General features: G+C 38.7%; 1 protein-coding gene across 4 annotated transcripts in view; it reads left to right on the top strand.

Moving 5' to 3' along the window:
- CDK14 (cyclin-dependent kinase 14) overlaps window positions 1–26,217 on the top strand; it is an 819,631-nt gene that overhangs the window by 442,759 nt on the left and 350,655 nt on the right. For all 4 annotated transcript variants that reach the window (XM_006834309.1, XM_006834307.1, XM_006834310.1 and 1 more), the window contains one exon: window positions 8,883–9,003. In XM_006834309.1, coding sequence (XP_006834372.1) covers window positions 8,883–9,003 — 121 coding nt within the window. The remainder of the gene's footprint in view (window positions 1–8,882; window positions 9,004–26,217) is intronic.

The raw sequence follows: 26,217 nt of genomic DNA, 5'->3' as shown, positions 1-26,217 counted from the left end.
TCAGATTCAAAATGGCCCATACCAGTCCATTTCAGCTCACTAATGCCTAGCATATCGATGTGTATGTGTTCCGTTTCATTGTTGTCAATTTCCAGTTTTCCTGGATTCGTACCTGTACATTCCATGTTCCAGTTATCAGTGAATGTTTGTATCTGTTTCTCCTCATTTTGAGTAGTGTCCCATCAATGAAGAAATATTTTGAAAGCTTTACTCCATTCATGTCATCATGGTTAACTCTACTTTGAGGAGGCATCTCTTCCTCACTCTTACTTTGAGTGCCTTCCAACCTGGGGGACTCAGATGCTGACAGATTGTCTGACAATAATCTGGTGCCTTTCATACAATTTTCACCTTAAGGCACTATATCTGACAATACTATGCTGCTATTCATAAAGTTTTCAATGGCTAAACATTCAGTAGTCTGCCTCTCCTTCTTCCTAGTCTGTTTTTGTCTGGAAGCTCCATAGAAACTTGTCCACCATGGGTGACCCTGCTGGTATTTAATTAAAATCCCATTGGCATACCTTCCAGCATCACAGCAACATGCAAGCTACCACAGTATGACACACTGACAAGTTTGTGGTAGTTAGGCATCCTAGTAAGGGTGTAATAGCATCTCATTGTGATTGTGATTTGAATTTCTGTGATGGCAATGTGTTTGGTGGCCATTTGAATGTCATTTATGGTGGTAACATCCTTTGTCCATTTTATGATTCGGTTATTTGTATCTTTCTTGTCTAAGACTTATATGTATTTTGGTTATTAAGGTCTCAATGGATCAAAGACCTAAATGTGATACCTAAAACTGTAAAGACCATCAAAGAAAAATTGTTGTTGTTGCTAAGTGCCATTGAGTAGGTTCTGACTCACAGGATTTTCAAGAAATGGCTGATGGGTTTGAATCACATTAGAACACATCATATGGGCTAATTGCATCATTATGTATCTGCCATGTTGCATCTTTAGATAACTACCAAAAACCACTTAGAATCATGGCCCACCCAAGTGGACACATACTTTGGGAGGAGACAATCCAGTATGACATTACTGATTTAGTCAGGCTAAAAAAATTATTTTTTTTTATATTGTGTTGTAATTCAGACCAAATCAAACCAAGCCAAACCCACTGTCACCTATTCAATACCAATTTATAGCCATCCTAAGTGGTTGAGTAGAATTGCCTCATAAGGTTTCCAAAGCTGTAAATTTTTACAGAAGCAGGGTACCATGTATTTCTCCCACGAAGTAGCTTGTGGGTTCTAACTGACAGCCTTTTGGGGAACAGCGAACTGCTCAATCACTGTGCCACCAGGGCCCCCTGTTGTCATCTTGCATTGGGATAATAACTATGAGTTTCATTAACTGAGAAGCAGAAATTAGAAACTGAAATATGAACCAGTGAACTGTGAAAATGATGATATATTTGCATATACACTATTGAAAATGATTCTGCCGTCTCTACTAATGGGGATGTGATGTGATGGGATCATTGAAGTAGAATTACTTATGTGAAGTGCTTTCTAAGACCCCGGGCATATATGATTTTCATACATTGAATGAGTAAAATGATTGGATAGTATTTTCTCAGGATTACTGAGCTTGGATGTACCGTAAAGTTTCCTTAGTCTGGTTTTAACTGGCCTTCCTTTGGATATTATCCTGTCACAGACAGCATTGCACTTCAAGATGGATCTTGAAATGGTCATTTTGAAAATGAGTACAACACAAATCCTCTTCCATTTGTAATGCAAATGATTGTCTGATTCAAAATGTCCACTGCCAGTCCATTCAGCTCACTATTTCCTAGGGTATTGTTCTTTATGTGTTTCAGTCCACCTTTGACAACTTCTAATTTACAATGTTCCAATTACTAGTGGGTGTTTGCAGCTTTTTTTTTTTTTTTTTTTCAGTTGTGTGAATCAAAAAAGGACGGTCACAAAAGCTTTGCACCGTTCACATCATTGTGGTCAACTCTACTTTGAAGAGGCAGCTTTTCCCAAGTTATATTTGAGTGCGTTCCAACCTTCTAACAGTGTTTTACTGGTTTTCAGTGGCTAACCATTTAGAATTGATCTGCCTCCACTGAAACCTGCTCCTCTGAAACCTGTTCACTCTGGGTGACACTCCTGGTATTTAAAATGCTGGTGGCATAGTTTCAAGCACCACAGCAACACACAAGCCACCACAGTGTGACAAACTGACAGACGAGTGGTGGGTGTAAAGAGTGGATTCTGTTAAAGTAGAAGTCTGGATAGGCACAAAAAATAAAGATGTTCCATTCAAAGCAGAGGAATTGTAATCCTAAAACTTAATCTCCGCTCTGAATAACACCATATAATATTAAATGTTCAAGCTTGCCAGCCGCTACTCAGAAACTCTGTACAGGGTTACTGTGGGTTGGAACCAACTTGACAGCACTTAATAATAACAACAACAAATATTACATGTATAAAAATACCCAGATTTCCTGGTAAGGATATCAGTTCCCTGATGGCAAATATGGGGATAGAGAGTGAGATAATGCCCAACGTTTATAGTGATTGTATGGGAAGATGTGGAATTCACATCTTTTATTGGCACTGTGGGTTAATGCACTGGACTGCAAAGTCAGTTTAACTGCAAGGTTGGCAATTCAAACTCATCAACCAACCACTCCTCGGAAACCCTATACAGGGTTACTATGGCTGGGAACAGACTAGATGACATTTAACAACAAAAATCATTACTTCTATATTCCATTATTATTATATTCCATTAAAGAAAGAATATTCCATTTAAGAGGAAGAAGGAGTGAAGGGAAGTGTAGAAAGCAAAATCAACTATATTTTGTGATTATATATGTGGAGGGAGTCTAGAATGAAACAAGATTTCTAGCTTCTGTGAATGGATGAATAGTGATTTTAATGGTGTGTTATAACATGCTAGAGGAAATAGCAATGGTTGGGAATTGGAGACAGGGAAAATGTTCAACTAAGATTAAGATGCCAAAGTTTGGTATCGTGAATTACGGCTCTTCTACCTGTAGTCTTTGTAACTCCCACACAATTACTTGGTGGGAGCATGCAAATAAGGTGTTTTTGTTGTTGTTGTTAAGTTCCATCGAGTCGGTTCTGACCCCTAGCGACCCTATTTAGGGTTTCCAAGTAGCAGCTGGTGAGCTTGAACCACTGACCTTGCAGCTCAAATGGCTTTACAGTCTGGTGCATTAACCCTCAGTGCCACACCAGGACTCCTCCTGCAAATAAGGTGTATGGGACTCTAATGAGAAAACTGTCCCGTTTTGCCACCCTACTAGATTTTAAATGAACCAAATCAGAATTGGGGAATCTCACTACCATAAAGAAAGAAAAACCAGGACTGAAGCACATCCTTTGGACTCTGAGATCTTTATACACTGAACCTCCTTGATTCCAGGAGCCAGAGGGCTGTGACCCTGGGGAAATGTCACTGAAGTAGCAGAGAAGTGGAGGTAACATAGGCAGCATTACTGAGAGCAGAGCAGACTGGCAAGTTCCTGGCCCACTAAGCATTAAAGCTGAGTGCCTTTGGATGAGAGGCTCACTTGTGGAGTTGGAGTGCTTCCAGGTATTTAATCGGGGATTTTGGTTTGCTAACCCACGGAGTCCTGGCATGGTGCTGTGGGTTAATGCACTGGACTGCAAAGTCAGTTTGAACCTCAAGGCCGGAAGTTTAAGCTCACCAGGTGCTCCTTGGAAACAGGGTCCCTATGGGTTGGAACTAACTCAAAAGCACTTAACACCAATCCACGAAGCTACAGCTGAGCACCTGTGGCTGAAGGCTATGGAGCAGTGACATGCCAGTTGAACATTTATTGGCAGCACTAAATGAGCTTTCTAACAGTTGCCTGAGCAGGACAGACATCAGGGGGCCGTTGCTCAGGACCAGAGAAAGTTGTGCATTGGGGCCTGACTGAGAAGAGGCACTGCTGACCAGAACTGTTTCCTGGGCATTTCTGAACTGTTAGCATTCCTAGTATTGTCTGTAAATTCTGTGTGACCATTGCAAGGGATTATCATGCCCCACAGAGAAATAGAAAATACTGTGTGAGGAAGTGTTGATGCCAAAATTTGTAAAGGAGGGTGGAGGCATGTCAGACCTCTGCCTCAGGAATTGACCAAGGGCTGATGTTGATAGTAATTCCTCTCATTCCCTCTTGTCGTCATAGTCAGAGGAGGTCAGACACCACTTCCATGTCCTTTTTATACTAAGGAAGATCTAAATGAACATTTAAAAAAAAAAAAGTTTTATTGTGAATTATGTGATAGTTTACATGGGAGAACATTAACTTTTCATTCATCCTATTGTATATCATTACATTGCCATGGTTACAAACCCCTCTATGCATCATCAAACAATCAAAGTGTATACACTGCCAGCCTGCCTCCTGGTCGTCAGCACACAGCCCCTCTCCCTTTCTGGGTCTAGAGTCCCCAGTCACTCCATCTTTCCACGTCATTGTCTCTTCCTCTGTCTCTGGCGTCACTGTTTCTCTAGATAGGGTCCTGCACTCCGCTTTTCTCCCTTGATGGTCCCAGGGACCTCCGCTCCTGGACTGCAAAGTCAACCACTCCCCATCTTTTACTACAAAACATCTACCTTTACATTTCCAACCCTCACAGAAAATGAATATTTTTTTATATACGTCTGAAACTTTACCTTAAGTTTCAAACGTATATACAAAATGGCACTAGACATACGTATGAGATGCTAGCATAAAAGTAGTTGTTAAAGCCATAGATAAATAAGATCATCGAGGGGAAGCTTGTCACGTGTAGAGAGAAGGAAGTCAAGTCCAGAAACCAGCGAGCACTAGAAGAAAATACTTGTTATTTTTGTTTCGTTGGCTAGTTGTTCATTGATAGATGACATCCTCATAGCTATGTCTAGCCCAGGGACAAGTAGAAGCGGGAGATAAAATCTTGGGAGGTTGCATGGTAGTCTTCAGATTGTATATATTTGAGAAAGCACTTATTTGAATATGTAGCCCCAGACAAACCCAACATAAGGTGCAGATAGGATAAGATTCCCAGAAGACCAAGTCCCTCCTCTTAATTTTTCTCTTGACTGACAAGTCAAGAAAGTACATTTCTTAAAAAGGGAGTGATAAGCAGTGGTAAGGGAAGCCAGAAGGCATACCAAAATAAATCCTGAAGAGCCCTTGGTTTATGCTAAATGACTGTGGTCAGTGTAAGGTGGATGTTGAAAACACTGGCACTTCATTTATTCTGTATTTGTTTAGAACCCGATGGTAGCAGATGTGGAATGACCATCCTGTAGAGATGAATTCCTTCATTGGAGAAGAAGTTAACTATAAACTTTATTAACTGCTCTGACAATCTACAATTCCTTTATTCTAGCATCATGGCTGCCCAACTTTTGAGTCATTTAAGTCATATGACTTGGTTAGCAGTATCTTTACTCTACTCTGGAGTCTCTTATTAGTTAGAAATGGTTAACACTTTACATTGGTTATGTTGAATTGTTAGGTGAGCCCTCTTAGTTGCCCATAGGCACACCTTTCTTGGGCACCCACTCAGCAAAAAGCAGCAGTGTGCAAATAACCTGTACTCATTTGGTTAACTTTTCACTTTGCTTTTTGACTTTTAATTCAACCTAAACATTAATATAAGAAGTTTTGATAATAACCCATGAACTTCATCCTTTCTAAAAGGTAGTGTGGCTCTCTTCCTGTAGTGTAACCATAGCAACTGACAGAGAACAGAGAGAGAAAGCTTTCACACACGCTGTGCTAATTAATCCTGTCCTATGGTTTTTCTTCAGCTGGAGAATGCCATTTAATAAATTTTGCATGGGTAAGCATGTTTTGATGCATGCACTGTATAAATATGTAGCGAGAGCTTTGCCAAGAATATTTGAGGGGAAAAAAAAAGGCAGTTATATAGTCATGCTTGAAGGTATCCTTTCTTGGTTTTTTTTTGGTTGTTGTTGTTATTTTGTTTTTGTTGTTGTTGTTGGGTTTTTTTTTTTGAGTCATTGCTTAAATAATTTGCTCCATCCCTGAAACTTTAGGGAATTTATGTATCTTTTTATCCAAACATGCATTTTTTAGGGTAGAAATCTTTATATAAGATACTTTGGGCAACAAAATGTTTTAATTGTGTTAAAGGAGAAACGATTAGAGAGTTTTCTCACGTGATGCAGAAGAACTTACCTTTAGGAACATGCTAACATTCTTCATCTTCTATCACACAGACATATGTGCAATAGGATTTTAAAATATGTACAAACCATTTTAAGAAATTAATATTACCAATTAAACTCCATTGTGTATTGAAAACTCTCATTTTCAATGTTATTTTGGGGGTTGTATGCTCCATTAGGATGGAGTTTGGGCACTCCTTAGTGGGAAGGAAGAGAATCTTTTAGGTAACTAGCATTTTTCTATTTTCCAGAAATATTTAACTGGTTAAACAAACTCACCTTCAGAGAGTCCATAATCCAAACCTAAAAACCTATTGTCCTGGATCCCCAGCCCAACTCAGGCGACGACCCTATAGGCAGGGTAGTACTGCTCCATAGGGTTGACGAACCTGTGTAAACCTCGCAAGAAGCTGGTCTTTCTCCTGCTGCGCAACTGTTTGGTTCAAACCCATGACCTTTTGGTTAGCAGCTGAATGTTTCATCAACTTTACTACCAGGGCTCTTTGAGTGAACATGTATTTGTTAAGTACCTGAGTCAGTTCCGGCTCATAGTGACCTATTTTAGGTTTCCAAGAGCAGCTAGTGGGCTTGAACTGCCAACCTTGTGTTTAGCAGTTTAGTGCTTACCCTAAAGAGCCACACCAGGCTCATGAGTGAACATAATGGACTGAAATTACATGCAAATAGTTTTACTTATTACTATTTCTAGGTTATTTTGAGTTTTTTTTCTCTCTTTAAAGCTGAAAATAACACAAGTTCTATAACTAGCTTGCTTATCTGAACTGTCAAAGGTAATCTGCTTTTCTGTTTTTCTGTCCCTCTAGACTAGCTTTCTGACAACATAGCCTCAGGAAAACCAAGGGAATCAGTCTAAATCTTTCTTTGTCCTCTATGACTTGACAGTTGCATATGGAACCAGACGAAACCTATTTAGGTTCTTGTGCTCAGCTCGGTTCCTGTATGGATTCATGATTATTTAGAGAACAAGACCCTTTGATGGGATCACCAAATCTGGAGACACTCAGCTATCCTAATTGTCCTATCTATTGTTCATTTTTGCCTGAATTGAGGTAGGATTAAATGTTGTAGAGAAAAGTAGCTATTTTGAAAATCCATTATCAAAAAGTTAAGAAAAATTGGTGACCACATATATAGAGAGCATTGGTGTGAGTTGTACATTTAATACTTACATATGTTAACTGATTTATAATTGCTATTGGAGTATTTTAGCATCTGCATTGGAGAGAAAACGTTGGGTGACTATAACAGTAGTTGTATTAATTAGAATTAATTAGAAATTCTTCGTTTCACTAGCTGTTCTATTGATTTAGAAATTTACATATAACATAGAAAACAGAATGCTAAATGTTTACTGTACAGAAAAAATGAGACTGTAATCCTGGTAGGATCGCTGTAAAAGCCGTGTATGTGCTTTAGAGTTTACACCTGTCCTGAAGATACTCAGACATTTAAAAAGAATATGTTTTCTGCTTATCTTTCTTTGGTGCATAAGAGACTAAACTGTATTAAAAGACAATGGAATTTTTCCATGAATATTTTTAAAGCCCCCTCAAATTTTGTCCTTTATATTAATATGACCATTTTCTGCAATTTAAAAAGGTTTTAAAAGAACATTTAAATTTTTTATATAATATTTCATCAACTATGCACAAGATTTATTGAACTTCTCCTGTATAATTATTTGTGTGGACTTCATCTGAGTTTCCCAGATAAACATTTCCTAGTGAGTGTTTGGCAGACACTGGAACCACAAGAAATTTTGAGACAAACCTTTGAGAAAAGTACCAGACTTTTTTCTTGGAAATTTCCAATATACATTAGTAAAATGAAGGACAATGAGAAGGTTCCTAGTATGGAGAGATTTTTAAAAATCCATTATTTAGATCCATCATCTCTAAAATATTTGAGCCTTGGAACTCTTTCTTATGACACTTACTGACTCTCAGAATTAAAATTCCTTGAACCATGTCTTGCAGCCAACCCCAAACCACGCCCATTGCCATCAAGTTGATTCTAATTCACAGCAAACCAGTAAGACAGAGTAGAACTGCCCCACAGCATTTCCACAGCTATAAATCTTCACAGAAACACAGTACCACATTTTCCCCTTTTTGAGTGGTTGGAGGGTTCAAATGTCTGACCTCTCCATTAGTGGTCAAGTGCTTTAAACGCTGTACTACCAGAGCTCCAGTATCCTGCACAGTCTAAGAGCTTTCTGTGCTTTCTGGTAACATCTAATTGTTTCTGTCATCTCTTCATTCTTCTGGTACTTTGGAGTTCTGGTACGATGCTACAGGATAATGCACTGGACTGCAGGGTCAGTTTGAACCTCAAGGTTGATGGCTCAAACTCACCAGCCACTCATTGCAAGTCCTAGACAGTGGTCTCTGTGAGTTGGAAGCTACTCAACAGCATTTAACAACAATGGGTACTATATTAGATTCATAACTTCTCTGCTCTATTATAAAACATAAGTGATTTATTGGTTATTAGCATGCATTGCAAACAGAAAAACCACAATATGCTTTTCCCAACGTTTCCATTAGCTCTGATACTGCATTCAGGTTTCTGTATTATAGTATGGTGTTAGATTTTTTTTAAGTTATAGGAATTCAAGTAGAAATTCCCTTGTTTGATTTATACCCATTAAACTTGTTTATGTTTCATATAACCCACAGGTCTTGCAAGAGCAAAATCCGTCCCTAGCCACACATATTCCAATGAAGTGGTTACTTTGTGGTACAGACCTCCAGATGTCCTCCTGGGCTCGACAGAGTATTCCACCTGCCTTGACATGTGGTGAGAAATGCAAGCTTTACTCTAGCTAATCTATCTATAGTGCTTAGTCTGGGTCAAGGCTAGACAAACATCCTAACAGCTTGAATGAAGATTAATGGCTCAGGAGTGTTTTCATGTGTGTGGCAGCCCTGTTGGATTTATTAAAACTTGATTGGGAATGTTCCCTAATCAGAGTCTCCCTTGAAGATGCTGTCTGATGATGATTCTGGATGGATAAGGACAGAGGTATTTTTCTGTCAGGGCAGTGACTTTTTTCTCCCTAAGGGCCTTAATTTGTTGCCTTGTATTATAACAAGGAAATATATATCTCCAAACAGCAGTATGCATTGGAAGTAACAGGAAACATGTTAAATTCACGACAAAGCTCAGATAAATGGTCTGTAAATTTTGCCGTGACCATTATGTACCAGACTAGGCTTTTAATGCCACTGAAACCTACTGATTCCAGTTATAAAAAATGAAATAAAACCATATTTTTAAATATAATGTTTCATTTTAGCATGGTCTTAGTTTCCTATGATGGTTTAGCAAAGCTTAAATATCTATCCTATGAGATCTGAATACCGGCAAGATTCAAATTAACGGTAAATTATGCTGAATTCTGGAGCCCTCATGTGGTGCTGTGGGTTAATGCCATGAACTGCAGTCATTTGAACTACAACGTTGGCAGTTCAAGCTCACCAGCCACTCCTCGGAAACCCTATACAGGGTTGCTATGGATCAGAACCGACTCAACGGCACTTAACAACAACATATGCTGAATTCCAAATCGTGTGATATATATTAAATAATCAAATAAATATTATATTTTTGCCACTTATAAGGTTTATCCTTATAGGAACTGTCTTTTAATTGGAGAAAAAAACACTTTTTTAGTCTCACAATTGTGTTGAAAGTAAAATAGTTCACACAGCATGTCATTGTTTTATAATAGGAATCATCCTCCGTTAATGATTGTGCTCCTGTACGTAGATTTCAACTTAATGTTCATATGATGTTTATGACCCCGATGTCTTGCTGTTGTGTACTTCACTGCTCTGCCCTCAGGAATTGCAGCTTTCAGTGAATTTGGCTATGATGAGGCATAGCTCCTTCCCTGATATCTTGATCTAGACATTTTATGGTGAGAAAGCAATGAAGATTCTTGCAGAATAGGGCACAATGTAGATTTTCTTAATTTAGGTTTCAGCACCTCCCAGGATCTGAAAGACCACTAAAAATTTATGTAATATTTTATGTACACTTGGATAATATTTAGTTTTATGAGATGTAGATTCATAGCTTTTTGTAGAACTGTAAAAGAGTCTAGATTCTCAAACAGCCTCTGATCTACTTTCATCAATTTTATATTGCCTTATAATAAACATAATGCCATTTTAATCCATATTCTAAAACACCAAATGAAGATGACTGTCTGTCACCAAGGGGCTCAGCTAATCTATCTTTTCATCATATTTCCGGGCTTTCTTTTGGACAGTGAATTACATAATTAGATTTTTCTGCAAAGGCTATGCAAGGGCATGGGCAAAATAAAAATGTAGACCAGTAGTTTCAGTAGATAAAAATGTTGAAATTAAAGGTCCCTGAATACATGAGGGTATCAGGAACTAACTTCCTGCCTTAAGTTGAGAGTTGGCTTTGGGAAGAATAATAGCTAAATATTTTTGAGTTTTGGGTGCTTTTTGTCTACTTTTTGAGTATGGAAATTCTAGTTTGTCTTTCGGTAAGGTCTTTTAAGGACTCCGCTAATAGAGCATAGTCTGAAAACATTTGTGATTGGAGCCAGTTTGGTCTCCAAACTGTTTGGTGGTTTAATGGAACTGTACCCTCACTAATCCAGGAGAAGCTGTTTCTTCTACACCAGTGACTCATATGTTCCAAATCTTTTGAAAACACTCTTTATAATGCAAAGAACCACAGGAGCTGTGGCTTGCTAATTAATGTCCTTGTTTCAGATGTGTAGTATTAGATTTCCAGTCCATGCATCTTCCTCCACCTTCTTCTTCCTTCCGGGTGTGTAAATGTGTGTGTTCTCTCCAGGAAGAAGGCAAGTTGGGTTCCTCATGCCAGTTTTCTGTGAAGAGAGGCATAACAGAAGCATAAGAAGATGCTGTTACTTAAATGTTGTTGTTGTTATTATGTGCTGTGGAGTCGGTTCCGACTTATACAGGGTTTCTGAGGCTGTAAATCTTTACGGGAGCAGAAAGCATCATCTTTCTCCCGCAGAGCAGCTGGTAATTTCGAACTGCTGACCCTGAAGTTAGCAGCCCGATTGGTAACTACTATGCTACTTAAATGAAAGGGAGGAAAACTGATAGAAAATAGTAGACCCCAAATGCTCTTTTATCTACATGCATAGATTATTCAGTGCCAAAACCAAATAGCAAATATGCTATATATGAGCTGCTTGCCACGTTTACTGGTTCTTTACTCCAAACCCTAAAATCTGAGTTATGTCTGTGCTATGGCTGTCATTCTGAATTGGACTTAATTCCAAGTCATTTTCTAAAAGCCATTTTGTTATTATGCCGTGAATCAGGTAAAATGTGTGTCTATTTCCAGTTAGAGAGAAGTTCACAGGACACTGATGTTTGTATAATCGATGGCCCTGATGCTAGGTAGTCAAAGACCTAGAAATGGGACTGTAATTGAGTCATGGTTCAGCTGTGCCCAAGAGAAGTGCAAATATTAACCCAGGGACAATGGCAGGGAGGCAGGTGGCTGTGGTTGCAGGCTATTTTTCTAGTTCATTTACCATTGTGGGGCAGTAGGGTGGTAACTAAAATCTAACGATCCCTACCCAGTGCTCCATTTTCCAATACTTATTTAAATCGCTACTGGCAATAAAAATATTAATGAAGACACATATGGATTAACATTATCATCAAGTGTTGAAAATCAGAAGTCAGCATGTTATGATTTATTGCTTTAGGTCTCCAACACCGTGGCAGTGTGTGAATGCACTGGGAGATTTGAGAATTCATCAAGAAAGAAGTGTTTGATACCTTTGTCTCCCTCCTTAAAGGAAGATTTAGCTGAAGAATCAAATTGCACATTGCTTCTTGTGTAACTTTTTTTAAATTCATGGATTTTATAACTCTTTGAAAGTCAAGGCATAGGGAATTATCTGTAAGCTTCTTTAAGAAGCCTTACAAAGTACTGAAAACCATGTTAAGAGAAGTGCAAATGCAAAAAAGAAAAAGCAGCTTATCTATGTAGCTCCTCCCTGGCCAGAGAGCTCTTCTCTCACTGATAAGTACACGACTCCAAATATGGTTTATATTACTGTGCATTGTTGTCCACTCTGGCTTGTAGTAATCCCATATGACCGAGTAGAACTGCCCCAAAGGTTTTGTAGGCTGCTATTTACAACAGCAGATCCCCAGGTCTTTTCTATCCAAGAGCAACTGATGGGTTCCAATTGCTGACATTTTGGTTAACGACTGAGAACGTAACAATTATTTCACTATCTTCGAGTTGATTCTGACTCATACTGACTTTTAGGGTTTCCCAGACTGTCAATTTTTACAGGAGCAGACAGCCTCATCTTTCTTCCAAGGAGCAGCTGGTGGGTTTGAACAGCCAGCATTGTAGTTAGTAGTCCAACATTTAACCCAAATTCTGCCAGAGCTCCTTATATTCCTTTTTAAAAGCTTGTAAATATGTTTAGAACTGCATTTTGCTTTCGAAAGCAGATCACTTAACATTATTTTCAGGGATTAATTTTTAATATGGGGTGGCAAAGTTATCGGTTTCTAGTAAATTCATGTGATTACCCCATCAAGATCACAGTGCTTTTATGTGAGGGCTAAGTGTAGTGTAGTACCATCTTGTGTTATTAACTACAGTGTCCCCCTACATGGTAAAGAGAGTTATACTGTGCCAGTCTCTTCCTTCCACTGCCTTTTTAAAAGTTAATTAACATATTAACTACGCTTGTCAAAGTACAGGGCGAATCATTTATAAATAATCCTGTCAAATGTAATGAGATTGCATATTAAATCACCCTTTTCTCTATTACATCTCCGATTTAAGATGAAAATTAATTTATTTAACATTGTAGCAGCTGGGTGGTTAGAAAAAAATTCTATATCAGTCTTGATATATAGAAAAATGTCTTCCTCCAAATTGATTTTGCATATATCAGAAAGGAAATTGCCTACTTGTTGGATATTATAAGCCCATTTAGCACCACTTTTTATTAAAGAAGCCTAATCATCATACATATTGACAATATACAGTGTTCTGCCATCATCTTTAAAATTTTTTTTTTTTTTAATCAAGGAACATTTATGTCATAAAATAGGTTTTCCTGCAACTCAGGTGGAATCCATGGGTGGAAATGATTAATGTGCTAAGCCACTAATAAATATTTGGAGGTTCAAGTCCGCCCAGCCGCACTTCAGAAGAAAGATTTAGTAATCTATTTCTGAAAAATCAGTCATTGAAGACTTTATGGAACACAGTTCTACTCTAACACACGTGGCGCTCCATGAGTCAAAGTTGTCTCCAAGGCAACTAGTTACTAGTATGGACTTAGGTTTAATTAACAGTGGTTTAAGAGAGACTGTTAATGAACCCTGCTTCACACCCCACCCCACCCCCTGGCAATATATTTGTTTTATTTGAGGACATATTACTTAATTTGAGCCTTGAGTAATAATAGTAACAATAAACCCAAATCCAAACCCATTGCCATTTGGTTGATTCTGTCTCATAGCGACCCTGTATAGTATGGGTCTGTGCATGAGCAGAAAGCCTCAACTTTCTGGTTGTTTTGAAAACTACAGGAGCAGCTGGTAGTTTTGAACTACTGGCCTTATGGTTAGCAGTCCATTGCTTATCCTACAACACCACCAAGGCTCCTAATATTAACAATGTTGTTGTTTTGTGCTGTTGAGTTAATTCCAACTCAAAGTGACCCTGTATAGTTTTTCTGAGGAGCCGTTGGTGGGTTTAAACCACCAACCTTGCTGCTAGTAGTCACACCAGGATGCCATAGTAACAAAAGTAGGTACTTTAATTGAGCACATAACATATTCTAGACCTGTGTGAAGCATTTCAATTACTTACCCAGTGTACCATGGTTGTTGTTGTTGTTGTTATGTGCCATTGAGTCGATTCCCACCCATAGCAATTTTGTATAGGGTTTCCAAGGGGCAGCTGGTGAGCTTGAACCACAGACTTTGCAGTCTGACACATTAGCCCACAGCATCACACCATGGTACAGAGGGAAAAACCAAAACCCATATGTCTAAGTGGTATAGTCAAGGTCTTACAGGAAATAGCAGAGCCTACATTCAAATTCTTGGCTAACCCAGTCCCAAACCCACTGTTTTTATAAAATACTACATAAGCTGGACAGTGAATAAGGAAGATCGTAGAAGAATTGATGCCTTTAATTGTGGTGTTGGAGGAGAATACTAAAAGTGCCATGGACTGCCAAAAGAACCAATAGATCTGTTTTGGAAGAAGTGCAGCCAGAGTGCTCCTTGCAGGCCAAGATGGCTAAACTTCGTCTCTCCTACTTTGGACATATTGTCGCTGGAGAAGGATGTCATGCTGGGTAAGATGGAGGGTCAGAGAAAAAGAGGAAGACCCCCAACGAGATGGATCGGCCAGGTGGCATCATTGATGGCGTCAAGTGTGGCAGCGGTAGTGAGGTCGGCCCAGGATCGGACATTGTTTTGTTCTGCTGTGCATGGGATCGCTATGAGTCGGTTCCGACTCGATGGCACCTGACAACAACAACAACAACACATAATCTTTTAAGATGATTTGTAATAAATTTGTCTTCACTGTGCTCCTGAAGGAGGACTCTAAAACACAAACACAGTAAAATTATTATTGTTAATTTGTGTTGTTCTGTGCTGTGTTCAGTTTTTTTACATGTTTAAAATGGAGTGAATGGCCTTTGCTCCCACTCCGTGTCTATATTCTAACAGATTCCATTGTCTAGTTTTCTTCAGAAGAGGTTTTTGTTTTGTTTTGTTTTGTTTTTTAAGGCAAATTAAGACAGGGATCTCTGGATTGAACATATGAACATATTTTTCATGGAACCAAAACCTCTGCTGGCACATATTTTCCCAGGTTCCAGCCATTGTGTAGTTCACACTTCTGCTAAAATTAATGAGTCCCTTTTAAAAAAGAATGCTAATAAAATGAGAGTTTGAGTTCACAAGCTACATAAATTCATCTATCTTTTAGGACTGTTTGTGCAGTTTTTAATTCATCAGGTCAGAAGACCATATGTATGAATCATTGTCCAATATAACAACTCTTTTCATGAGCTAAGGAGAACAGCTCAAACAACACATGATCTGAGGGACTCGTTGGCATGGCCACTGACAAGGCGATTGCTGTTGTTAAGTGCTGTTGAGTCAGTTCCAACTCATAGCCACCCTATATAGGAATTCCAGGAAGCAGCTGGTGGATTTGAACTGCCAACCTTGTGGTTCTAAGTCTAGTGTTGATTCAGTGGTGCCACACCAGGAGCCCAACAATGAAACGGGACATAATGAAAGAGCCTGGGGTACTCAAAAGTGCTCTAGTGATTGAGGCTGAATTCATGGTAGCCACCATGGCTACTCAGCCTACTCCCATTACTATTGTTGTTGTTGATGAGTGCCGTTTCAACTCATAACGACCTTGTATAGGGTTTTCAGGGAGCAGTGGTGGGTTTAGACTGCTGACCTTCTGGTTCACAGTCCAGTGCTGATCCTATAGAGCCACACCAGCTAGTACCTTAAAAATCAGTGTAACCATACAGTTTATCACTCATATTAGGGCACCTTTGAAAGTTATTAGTAATTCTGCCAGACAGTAGGAGCAAAACGGGTAAGACTGGGGTATGGGATCACCTTTCTCATAAGGAAGCATACTGATTTACTAAATACTAATAGTCAGAGTCATTGAATTTGAATTATGGTATTGGAGAAGAATATTAAAAGTACCTTGGACTGCCAGAAGAACAGACCAATCAGTCTTGGAAGAAGTGTAGCCAGGATGCCCCTTAGAAGCCAGAATAACAAGACTCTGTCTCTTGTACTTTGGACATATTATCAAGAGAAACTAGTCCCTGGAGAAAGACATCATGCTTAGTAAAATGGAGAGTCAATTAAAAAGAAGGAGGCCCCCGAAGAGATGGATGGCCACAGTGGCAACAGCAGTAGGCTCAAGGGTAAAAACAGTTGTGAGGGTGGCACGGGACCAGGCAGTGTTTCCTTCTGTTGTGTGTAGGGTCACTGTGGCACCTAATAACAATTGTCAGAAAAAGTGAATGCAGTGGAGTGCACAATCCACACCTACAAACTGCTGGTTATCAACTCAGATTCCTTGTAGAAAAGTTAGTTTACATTGCCCACTGTGGGTTAAAGTGCTGGATTACAAAGTTGGTTTGAGCTGCAAGGTTGGCGATTCAAGCTCACTAGCTGCTCCTCAGAAACCCTGTACAAGGTCACTATGAGTCAGAACCAACTCCACGGCACATAATCACAACAACAGCAACAGGAGAAACCCTGTACAAGGTCACTATGAGTCAGAACCAACTCCACGGCACATAATCACCACCACCATTACATAGGAAAACCTATGGGGTAGTTCTACTTTGTCCTGTAGGGTAGCTGTAAGTTGGAATAAACTCCCACAGCAGTGGCTAACAAAAGTGCTTAATTCAGTGACTTCAGGGTGTTGAAGGGAAACTTCTATTTTTTCATGCAAAAGTCTAGTGTGGTTATGGCTTATACATTCCACTGTTGTTTTCCAATGAGTATGTTTGTGTGATAGCATGTATGTTATCATTATGTGTGTTTCCATTGAATATTTTTGGTTGTTATAGATAAATTAGCTGAATGACAGTATATAAAATAAGACATATGTTGGCCAAGTAACTGACTATTCAAACTAGTTGTGGGATAGTTTTTTAAGATGGCAAACTCAAGTGACAACATTTCATAGTACAATAGGTGTATCTGTCAGCTGTCTTACTATTTGACAATATCAGGAGGTGGTGCATATGAAATTCCTTAAGAAATAATAGCAAGAATAGTAGCTAAATACAAGGTATTTTGTCAGAGTCAGTGACAAAAATTCATGGAAAATTGAATGAAAAGATAATGGAATTTTTCATGAACTTTTTGAAGTCCCCTTGAAGTTTGTATTTCTTTTGGGGTACAAACGATGCAGAAGTGTTAAGCGATTATTAATTGAAATGGAAGCTACAGTGTTTGATTTTAGAGGACTAACAAACCTTTGATGTCTAGAGAATGATGGGGAGATTTTAGCTCAGGATATTTTCATTTTATTTTATTCAGTCATTTTAAATTTATAAATCTACAAGGGGCATCAAAAAATTCATGGAAATGGAATTAAAAGATAGTGAATTTTTCCACCAACTTTTTGAAGTCTCCTTGTGAAAGTTAATGTTCAAAAATTTTAATTGAATATTGGGTGAACCCCAGTGCCTGTTATATGTTAAGGTGTGTATTTTTGTTGCTGTTTAGTGCCACTGAGTCAGTTCAGACTCAGTGACCTGCTATAGGGTTTCCAAGCAGAAGCTGGTGGATTTGAACTGCTGACCTTGTGTTTCGCAGTTTTGCTGTTGTTATGATGTTGTAATTATTAGTTATTGATTAGACTTGCAATAGGTTGTATGATTACACTTTTCTGATTAGTAAACTGTTTCTAGAAGCAACTACTTTAAATTCTTTTTAGCAGTTTCTATAGACATCTACCTCCTTATACCTTAAATAGAACGTATATTGCAGTGACCATTTCTTGTCAACTTAACTGGGCCAGGATTCCCACTGGTTTGGCAGTTCCGATGTGGTTATCCCCATAGTTAAATCTAATACAGGTATCATTAATGCTATGATGATTGGCTATGAGCAACCAATCAATTGAAAGGATGTTTCCTTGGGAATGTGGCCTGCTCCCAATAGAATGGACTCAGGGAGAGCTTGCTCTTTTCTGCTGGGGATTTGGGACTACCGGGACTCTACAGTTGTGAACATTTCCTTGACATACTTCTCTTTACATTGTTGCATTGTTGTTGTTAAGTGCCATCAAGCTGATCCTTGACATAAACTTCTCTTTACATTATTGCATTGTTGTTGTTAAGTGCCATCAAACGACCCTGTATATGGTTTCCAAGGAGCAGCTTGTGAGTTTGACTGCCAACCTTGTAGTTCAAACCAACCTAGCAGTCAAATAGTTATCCTACAGTGCCATGACAGGACGCCTCTCTTTATGTATGTAAGTATGTATATGTATATAAGCATATAGGTAAGCATGTAGGATAAGCATATATATCTGTCTATATATAAAGAGAGGAGTGAGTCCTGGTTTTTCTTCTCTAGACAACCCTGCCTGAGACAATGACTATTTCCTTATTTACTGTTTTAGACATTACTACTAATGTCTGTAATGGGAGTTGAGTATTTAACTTTCTTCCGTCAACCTCTCCCCAGCCCTTTACTTCATTCTTCCAATACAGAATCTGTATCACACTAAAAAAAAGGAGTATGTGAGTATTATTCATGACTATGCATCTTCTCTTGTACAGCCATTTTTCTTGTCCTGGATGTAATAATTGTCTGTTTTTTATTAATTTTTAAAATATTCTTCTTGCTAATTATTTGTAAGTGGAGCAGACTTGTCAATTACGTATGAAGAATTATTTTACAAATGCTCAAGCACACTAGCAAATCTTAACAGTTGTATTTCTTTTCCTTAACTTCCGTATCTCTGAGTTTTGTACTTGAAACATCCTCTAAGCTCTCTGACTTCTGAACAGCTGATGTTTGGGGGCTTGCCTTTGTTCCTCTCCTGTTATGGACCCTGAACTGGTTATTCTCCATTTTCCTTCAAATCTGTTCATATCCTCTTCTCCAGCCAAAGCATAGATCCTAATAAAAGGTGATTGTTCCTGTAAGTGCACAGGGATTGGATTACGTTACAGAACAGTATGTTTGGAGAGAAACTAGGAGCCTCTTTGTAAAGCAGTGGGGTTAGAAAAGGCAATAGACTATCTACTTCTCTGTCCAAAGCTCTTAATTTTTGTGACTTGAATTCAGTTTTACCTTTATCCTTGTAGCCTTTGTGTCACCTGGAGGGAAAACAAATTTGCTATTTCTATTTTTTTTTCCTCATAAAACAATCCAACCAGGCTGAAGATGTGTTGCTGTAATGAGGGTGGGGGTTGAATAGCATTCTGACCCAGGATTCCACTGATGGAGGAACATGAACATCTGATATGGTGGAATTTGTGAATTCCTTGGGACCTTATATTATCTGGGGCCTATATTAATGAATAATCACGTTTGCATTTACTGGTATGCAACCATAAGAAAAAAAAATCATTGAAATATAATGAAAATCAGTCTTTGTAACCTATTAATTACTAAGAAGCAGCCTGCTAAATTCCATTTTTTAAAAAAATGCCCTAAACGTATTCACCCTTGTAACAGGCACTTAGTAACTATTAATGATTGAGTCCCTTTAACTTTCTGTTCTTCTTGTACACATGTGGGTAGTTCTGCTTTGACTATGGCATTTTCTGTTTCCCTGTACTTCCAGGTGAAACAGTAGACTCGAAGAGAGGGCTGTTTGCATAGTTGTCTTTTTTTGTAGAGCGTGATAAGGCTTTTCTCGTTCTTTTAGGTTGATCATTCAGATGGTTGTTGCTTGATTTGTATTACTAGCGCTTACTGTGTTTGCTTTGGCAAATGGAATATATTCATTACCTAATGGAAACTCACCAGATTAGAAAAATTTATTATATCTCCTATATTCATTTTTCATCTGTCACATTTAATCCTAACATGTTTAATTTAGACATCTTTTCAGAATGTTAGCAACCCTGTGAAATCAGTTCATAACTTTGTTTTATTATTTCATGGCCTTTTATACCCAAGAAAAGCAAACATGAAGTGGTTCTTTGGCCAACACTAGCTGGTTGGTTAACACATAAATACCTACCACTAGGAAACCCTGTACAGGGTCGCTATGGGTCGGAACCGACTCGACGGCACTTAACAACAACAACAGCAACAGGAGCCCTGGTGTGACACTGAAGGATAAGCACTGCAGTAGCAACAACAAAGTTGGCAGTTCAAACCCATCAGTTGCTCCTCGGAAACCCAATGCACAGTCCCTATGAGTCAGAACGGACTCAAAAGAGTTAACAACACTAGGACTCCCAGGGAATCTTCCTTTCCACAAGAGTCTCCCTTGTTGTTTATTGCTGTTACGCTTGAGCAAATCGATGCTGCTACTGTGCCAATCCATCTTCCTGGGGGGGGGGGGGGGGTCCATCTCTTTTTCACTGACCTTCCACTTTACTGAGCACACTGTCCTTCTTCAGGGAGTGGTCCTACCGAATAACATGTCCGAAATATGAGAGACAAAGTCTCACCATCCTCGCTTCTAAGAAACATTCTCACTGTACTTCTCCCAACACAGATTTGTTTGTTCTTCTGGCAGTCCATGGTACTTTCAATATTCTTCTCTAATTCAAATGCTCAATTCTTCTACAGTGTTTCTTATTCATTGTCCAACTTCCACATGCATATGAGACTACTGAAAATGCCAGAACTTGGGTCAGATGCACTTAGTGCTCAAACCGACATCTTTGCTCTTTAACACTTTAAAGAGGTCTTGTTTAGCAGATTTGCCTACTGCAATATGTCATTGGATTTCTTGGTTGCTGCCTCCATGAGTATTATTGTGGATCCATTTAATTATTAATCCATGTAATTGCTAATGAAGTTTTTGACAACTTCAATCTTTTCTTCATTTATCATGATGTAATTTATTGGTCCAGTTGTGAGGATTTTTGTTTTCTTTACATTGAGGTGCAATCCATAATAAAGGCTGTAGCCTTTAATCTTCATCAGTGTTTTAAGTCCTCTGTGCTTCCAGCAAGACTGTATCATCTGCATATCACAGGTTGTTCATGAGTCTTCCTTCCATCCTAATGCTACGTTCTTCATGTAATCCAACTTCTCAAATTAATTTCTCAGCATACAGATTGAATAAGTAGGGTGAAAGAATACAACCCTGGCACAAACCTTTCCTAATATTAAACCATTTAGTGTTCCCTTGGTCTGTTTGAATCACCACTTCTTGGTATGTGTACAGGTTCCTTATGAGTACAATTAAGTGTTCGAGAATATTCATTCTCCGTGGTACTGTCCATAGCTTGTCATGATCCACACAGTAGAAAGCCTATGAATAGCCAGTAAAGCATAAATAAACATCTTTCTGGTATGCTCTGCTTTCAGCCCATATCCATCTGATGTCAACAATAATATCCCTCATCCCGCATCTTTTTCTGAATCTGACTTGAACCTCTGGCAGTTTCCTATCAATGTACTGTTGCAACCGTTTTTGAATTCTCTTTAGCATGTGATATTAATGATATTGTCTGATGATTTCCACATTCCATTGGGTCACCTCCCTTTGGAATAGACATAAACATGGATCTCTTCTTATCATTTGGCTAGGTAGCTGTCTTCCAAATTTCTTGGCAAAGATGAGTGAATTTCTCCAATGCTATATCCGTTTGCTGAGAGATTTCAATTTGTATTCCTTCCATTTCCAGAGCCTTGTTCTTTGCTAATGCCTTCAGTGCATAGTGGACTTGTCCCCTAATTACCATTGATTCTTATTTATATGCTGTTTGGTGCAGTGATTCTGTGTATTCCTTCTATCTTCCTTCAATTCTTTCTGTATCATTCACTATTTTGCCCATAGAATGAATCCTTCAGTATTTCATGTCGAATCTTGAATTTTTCCTTCAGTTTTTTCAATATGAGAAATGCTAAGTGTGTTCTTCCCGTTTTGTATTCTACCTCCAGGTCTTTGCACAGTTCATTATAATACTTGACTTTGTTTGCTTGAGCTTCTGTTTGAAAATTTCTGTTCAGCTTTTTTATTTCCTCACTTCTTCCATTCGCTTTAGCCTCTCTACACTGGAGAACAAATTTCAGAATCCTTATGACGTCAACTTTGATCTTTTCTTTCTTTCCTACCTTTTTAATGACCTTTTGCTTTCTTCATGTATGATGCTCTTTATGTCACCCCACAGCTCTTTCACCATCTCATCCAACAGATAGAGTCCATATGATTCCTGAATATTCCATCTAGTGTGGTCCATGTGGATGTTGTTGTCAAGTGCTGTTGAGTCGATTCTAACTCATAATGACCCTGTATAGGGTTTCAGAGAAGTGACTGGTGAATTTGAACTGCCAACCTTGCAGCTCAAACCCACTTTGATGCCAAGTGCTTATCCTACAATGCCACACCAGGTATTTTCAATGAGTAAGTCATTTGTCTTGCAAAATTCTATTATATAATCTTCAGCCATTTCTATCAGCAAGGCCATATTTTCCACCTACTGATCCTTCCTCTTAGTTTACAACCTTTTCATCCCAATAACCAGTGATTATCAATACATCTTGATTTCAGGTTTGATCAATTTTAGACTAAAGAACTTGGCAGAAGTCTTTGGTTTCATTATCACTGGCTTTAATGGCTGGTGTGTATGTTTGAATAACAGTGGCATTAACTGGTCTTGCGTATAGGTATATGAATATTATATGTATGTTTGAATAACAGTGGCATTAACTGGTCTTGCGTATAGGTATATGAATATTATCCTATAATATTCATTATCCTATAATATTATATTATCCTATAATATTCATATACCTATACGCAAGACCAGTTAATGCCACTGTTATTCAAACATACACACCAGCGACAGAATTGTACTTCAAGATAGATCATGAACTGCTCTTTTGACGATGAATGTGCTGCCATTCATTTTGTGTTCAATTTGTCTTTCCTGGTATAGTAAACCCTACGATTGTCAGATTTGAAATTGCCACTACTAGTCCATTTCTGCTCCCTGATGCCAAGTATATTCAATCTGATTTTGACAACCTTCAAATTTCCTAGATTTATACTTGGTACAAGGAGCTCTGGTAGCGTAGTGGTTACGAATCGGGCTGCGAACCTTAAGGTCAGTGGTTCGAAACTACCAGCCGCTCCGCGGGAGAAAGAGGAGGCTTTCTACTCCCGTAAAGATTTACACCCTCGGAAACCCTGTACAGGGTCGCTATGGGTCGGAACCGACTCGACGGCACTTAACAACAACAACAACATACTTGGTACATTTCATAACTATTAATGATGTTTGCATCTGTTTCTTCTCATTTTGAGTAGTCTCCCATCAGCAAAAGGAGCTTTAGTAGCATAGTGGTTATGAATTGGGCTGTTAACCTCATGGTCAGCGGTTCGAAACTACCAGCTGTTCTGCGGGAGAAAGATGAGGCTTTCTGCTCCCGTAAAGATTTACAGTCTCGGAAATTCTGTACAGGGTTGCTATGAGTCGGAACCAACTCCACAGCACATACTCAACCAACCAGCCAACTAATCAGCAAATTAAGGTCCTGCAAGCTTTGCTCCATCCATGTCATTGAGGTTGACTCTGCTTTGAGGAGGCAGCTCTTCCCTGGTCATATTTTGAGTGCTTTCCAACCTGAGGAGCTCAACTTCTGGCACTATATCTGACAATATTCAGCTGCTATTCATTAGGTTTTTGGTGGCTAACCATTCAGAAGTAGTCTGACTCTCCATCTTCCTAGTTTGTCAAAGTCTGGAAGTTCTAATGAAACCTGTCCACCATGAGTAACCCCACTGTATTTAAAATCCCATGGCTAGCTTCTGGCATCACAGCAAGACATAAGTCACCAAATTGTGACAAACCGACAGATCAGTTTTTGGTAGGACCAACCAACCAGCCTCCTCGTACTTCACATCCTGACAGAATCGCAGAAGAATTATCAAATACTCGATCACCCGAAGACTCACTTATCATCAGTTCTTGATGTACAAGTGGTAATATTTTTCATAATAACATTGCCACCTTACACAACAGATTTGCACATTAACATTGCTACCTCGCATAATGGATTAGCAGTCCCCTAGAGTTTCCCTTAATCAAGGGCTATAAGACTGGCAAAGAACCTGGCCTCTTCTCTCAAACAGCACCCACCAGGGTTGCTGCATTGCACCATTTATGTTGAAGTCTACCTGCAGTGGCCTGCCTGGAGAGTCCCAGTCAATGTCCTGTGCCCACTACATGGACAAGTCTTTGAGAATATTCCAAGTGCACTGACTTAACATGTACACGCACGCACACACACACACGAGATGAACATTTCTAATGGGAAGAACTTTTGCCTTTAAATCTTGCAGATATTATCAATGATACCAGATGGTTATCACGTGTTTTGCTGTCATAGATCAGTCAGTCAGTCATACATACAAGTATATCTTAGTGGCTCCCATTTCAGCATTCATTACCATAGTCCATCAGCATCCTTCTGTACCACTTAATGGCTGGAAGTAAACATGTATCCTTTTAAACTACTGTCTATCAAAGTTCAAAATTCTCCTTGTAGAAGAGTAATTTGCACAGAACTTTTTAGAAGTGATTTCTCTTCATGATATTCAAGACATGGTTACTGTAAAAAGTTTGTTTTTTATCATTTGTTCTGATCTTTAAGATAATTACCTGTGGACAAATTTATTTCCTAATTCACCAGATGATTACAGAAAGATTAATATATTTACAGCAAGAAATCTTAAAATACGACTGCCTCATTCCATATTAGTTGTCTTATGATCAGACATTACAAGTGGACAAGATTTAGGAACTTGGATTTTTTTTTTTTTTTTCCCTTTGCCTGGTCTACATTTATTCCTAGGAGAAATAAGTGTACTATTCAAAGTTTGACGTAGCAAATGGTATACTTCATTCTTCCTTACTCTTTGCTACTCAATGTTTTGAATTAACTTTGTTTTCCGTATAGTAGTGCTCAGTAAGAGCCTTCCCTGCTTATATTTTTGTGTGAATTTTGAGTAGTTTCTGTATGTCGCCAGCCTGGATATTCCTGGTTATCCTGTGGTTGCTGTTGTAAGACTCTTTGTCTAGGTTCTTCCTTAGCCATGGGAGTCTGTTTTCAATTTTGAGCATTTGTGAGCAACGACAGCCAGCTCATTTTCAGTGCTATAGCAATGATAATAGTCTTCAGTTTTCTCGAATATTTTTATTGTATTCTCAGCCCAAATCTCCAGTTCCAGAGACTTGATATGAGCTTTATTCTTATCCTTACTAGTGTTTTTGTCACCTGGAGAGAAAATAAACTTGACATTTCTATTTTTCTCTTTTTTAATCGGATGAAGCTGGCCATATGAAGAAGCATGTTGCTCTAATTTGGGATGTAGCGTGACATTCTGACCCAGGACTCAGGAGACACAGTTCTGGGAGTGACACTAAGGCATTTTATCATAAAATACCATTTCCTTCCTTGTGAAAGGTAAATAATTATCTTAGGCATTCTCAAAGGTTCCTACTGTCTCTAAGGTTCATTCTGTCTCGAAAATTTCACATCTGAATAAATGGAGACTACTGAAATTCATTCACAGTGTCTTACAAATGCAATTAGAGTTTAGATATTTTGATGACTTTTATGAATTTATTTTTCATTTGATTTGAGAATATTAATTCTAAATTAAATTACTTTCTCTATTTCTGTCTCCTGTTTGCCCTCCTGAGACTCCTAGGCAATTGATTGGTTGATACCTAGGTAGTCATTGGGACCTTGTGTTGTAACAGGTACTGCCTGAGGCCCTGAAGCTACAAAGATGAGCAGGATCCACCCACGTCTTTAGGGGACACTGTATCAATGGGTAGAATTAGTACAGTGGTGGCTCAGAGGTGAAAGTGATCAATTATTCTGCCCTAGTAGGTTGTTGAGGAGAGGTAGGGACTCATGGAATGCTTTATCTCCTGCTAATTACTTAGCTTGACTTCTCAAAGCCATTTCCCTAAATTGACAAAGCTAGGGTTGAAGGATACATAGACCATTCCATGAACAAAGGTTCCACTAAAGGGAAAGACGGCTTTTATTTAAAGTTAGCAATGACAGGTATTGTTGTTGTTGTTAAGTGCTGTTGAGTCGATTCCAACACATAGTGACCCTGTATAAGGTTTCCAAGGAGCATCTGGTGAATTTGAACCATCGACCTTGCAGTTCAAAAGGCTTTGCAGTCTGGTGTATTAACCCACAGTGCCAGTGAGGTCGAGTCTATGAAAGAGATGGGGGATGAGGAAGGGGAAGGATATTAGGGAATGATTAAAATGTG

The sequence above is a fragment of the Chrysochloris asiatica genome, unplaced genomic scaffold, assembly GCF_000296735.1.
Source record: "Chrysochloris asiatica unplaced genomic scaffold, ChrAsi1.0 scaffold00010, whole genome shotgun sequence".
Classification (NCBI taxonomy): domain Eukaryota; kingdom Metazoa; phylum Chordata; class Mammalia; order Afrosoricida; family Chrysochloridae; genus Chrysochloris; species Chrysochloris asiatica.
Note: the sequence above shows the minus strand (reverse complement) of the source record. Positions and strands in the feature narration are given on the sequence as shown.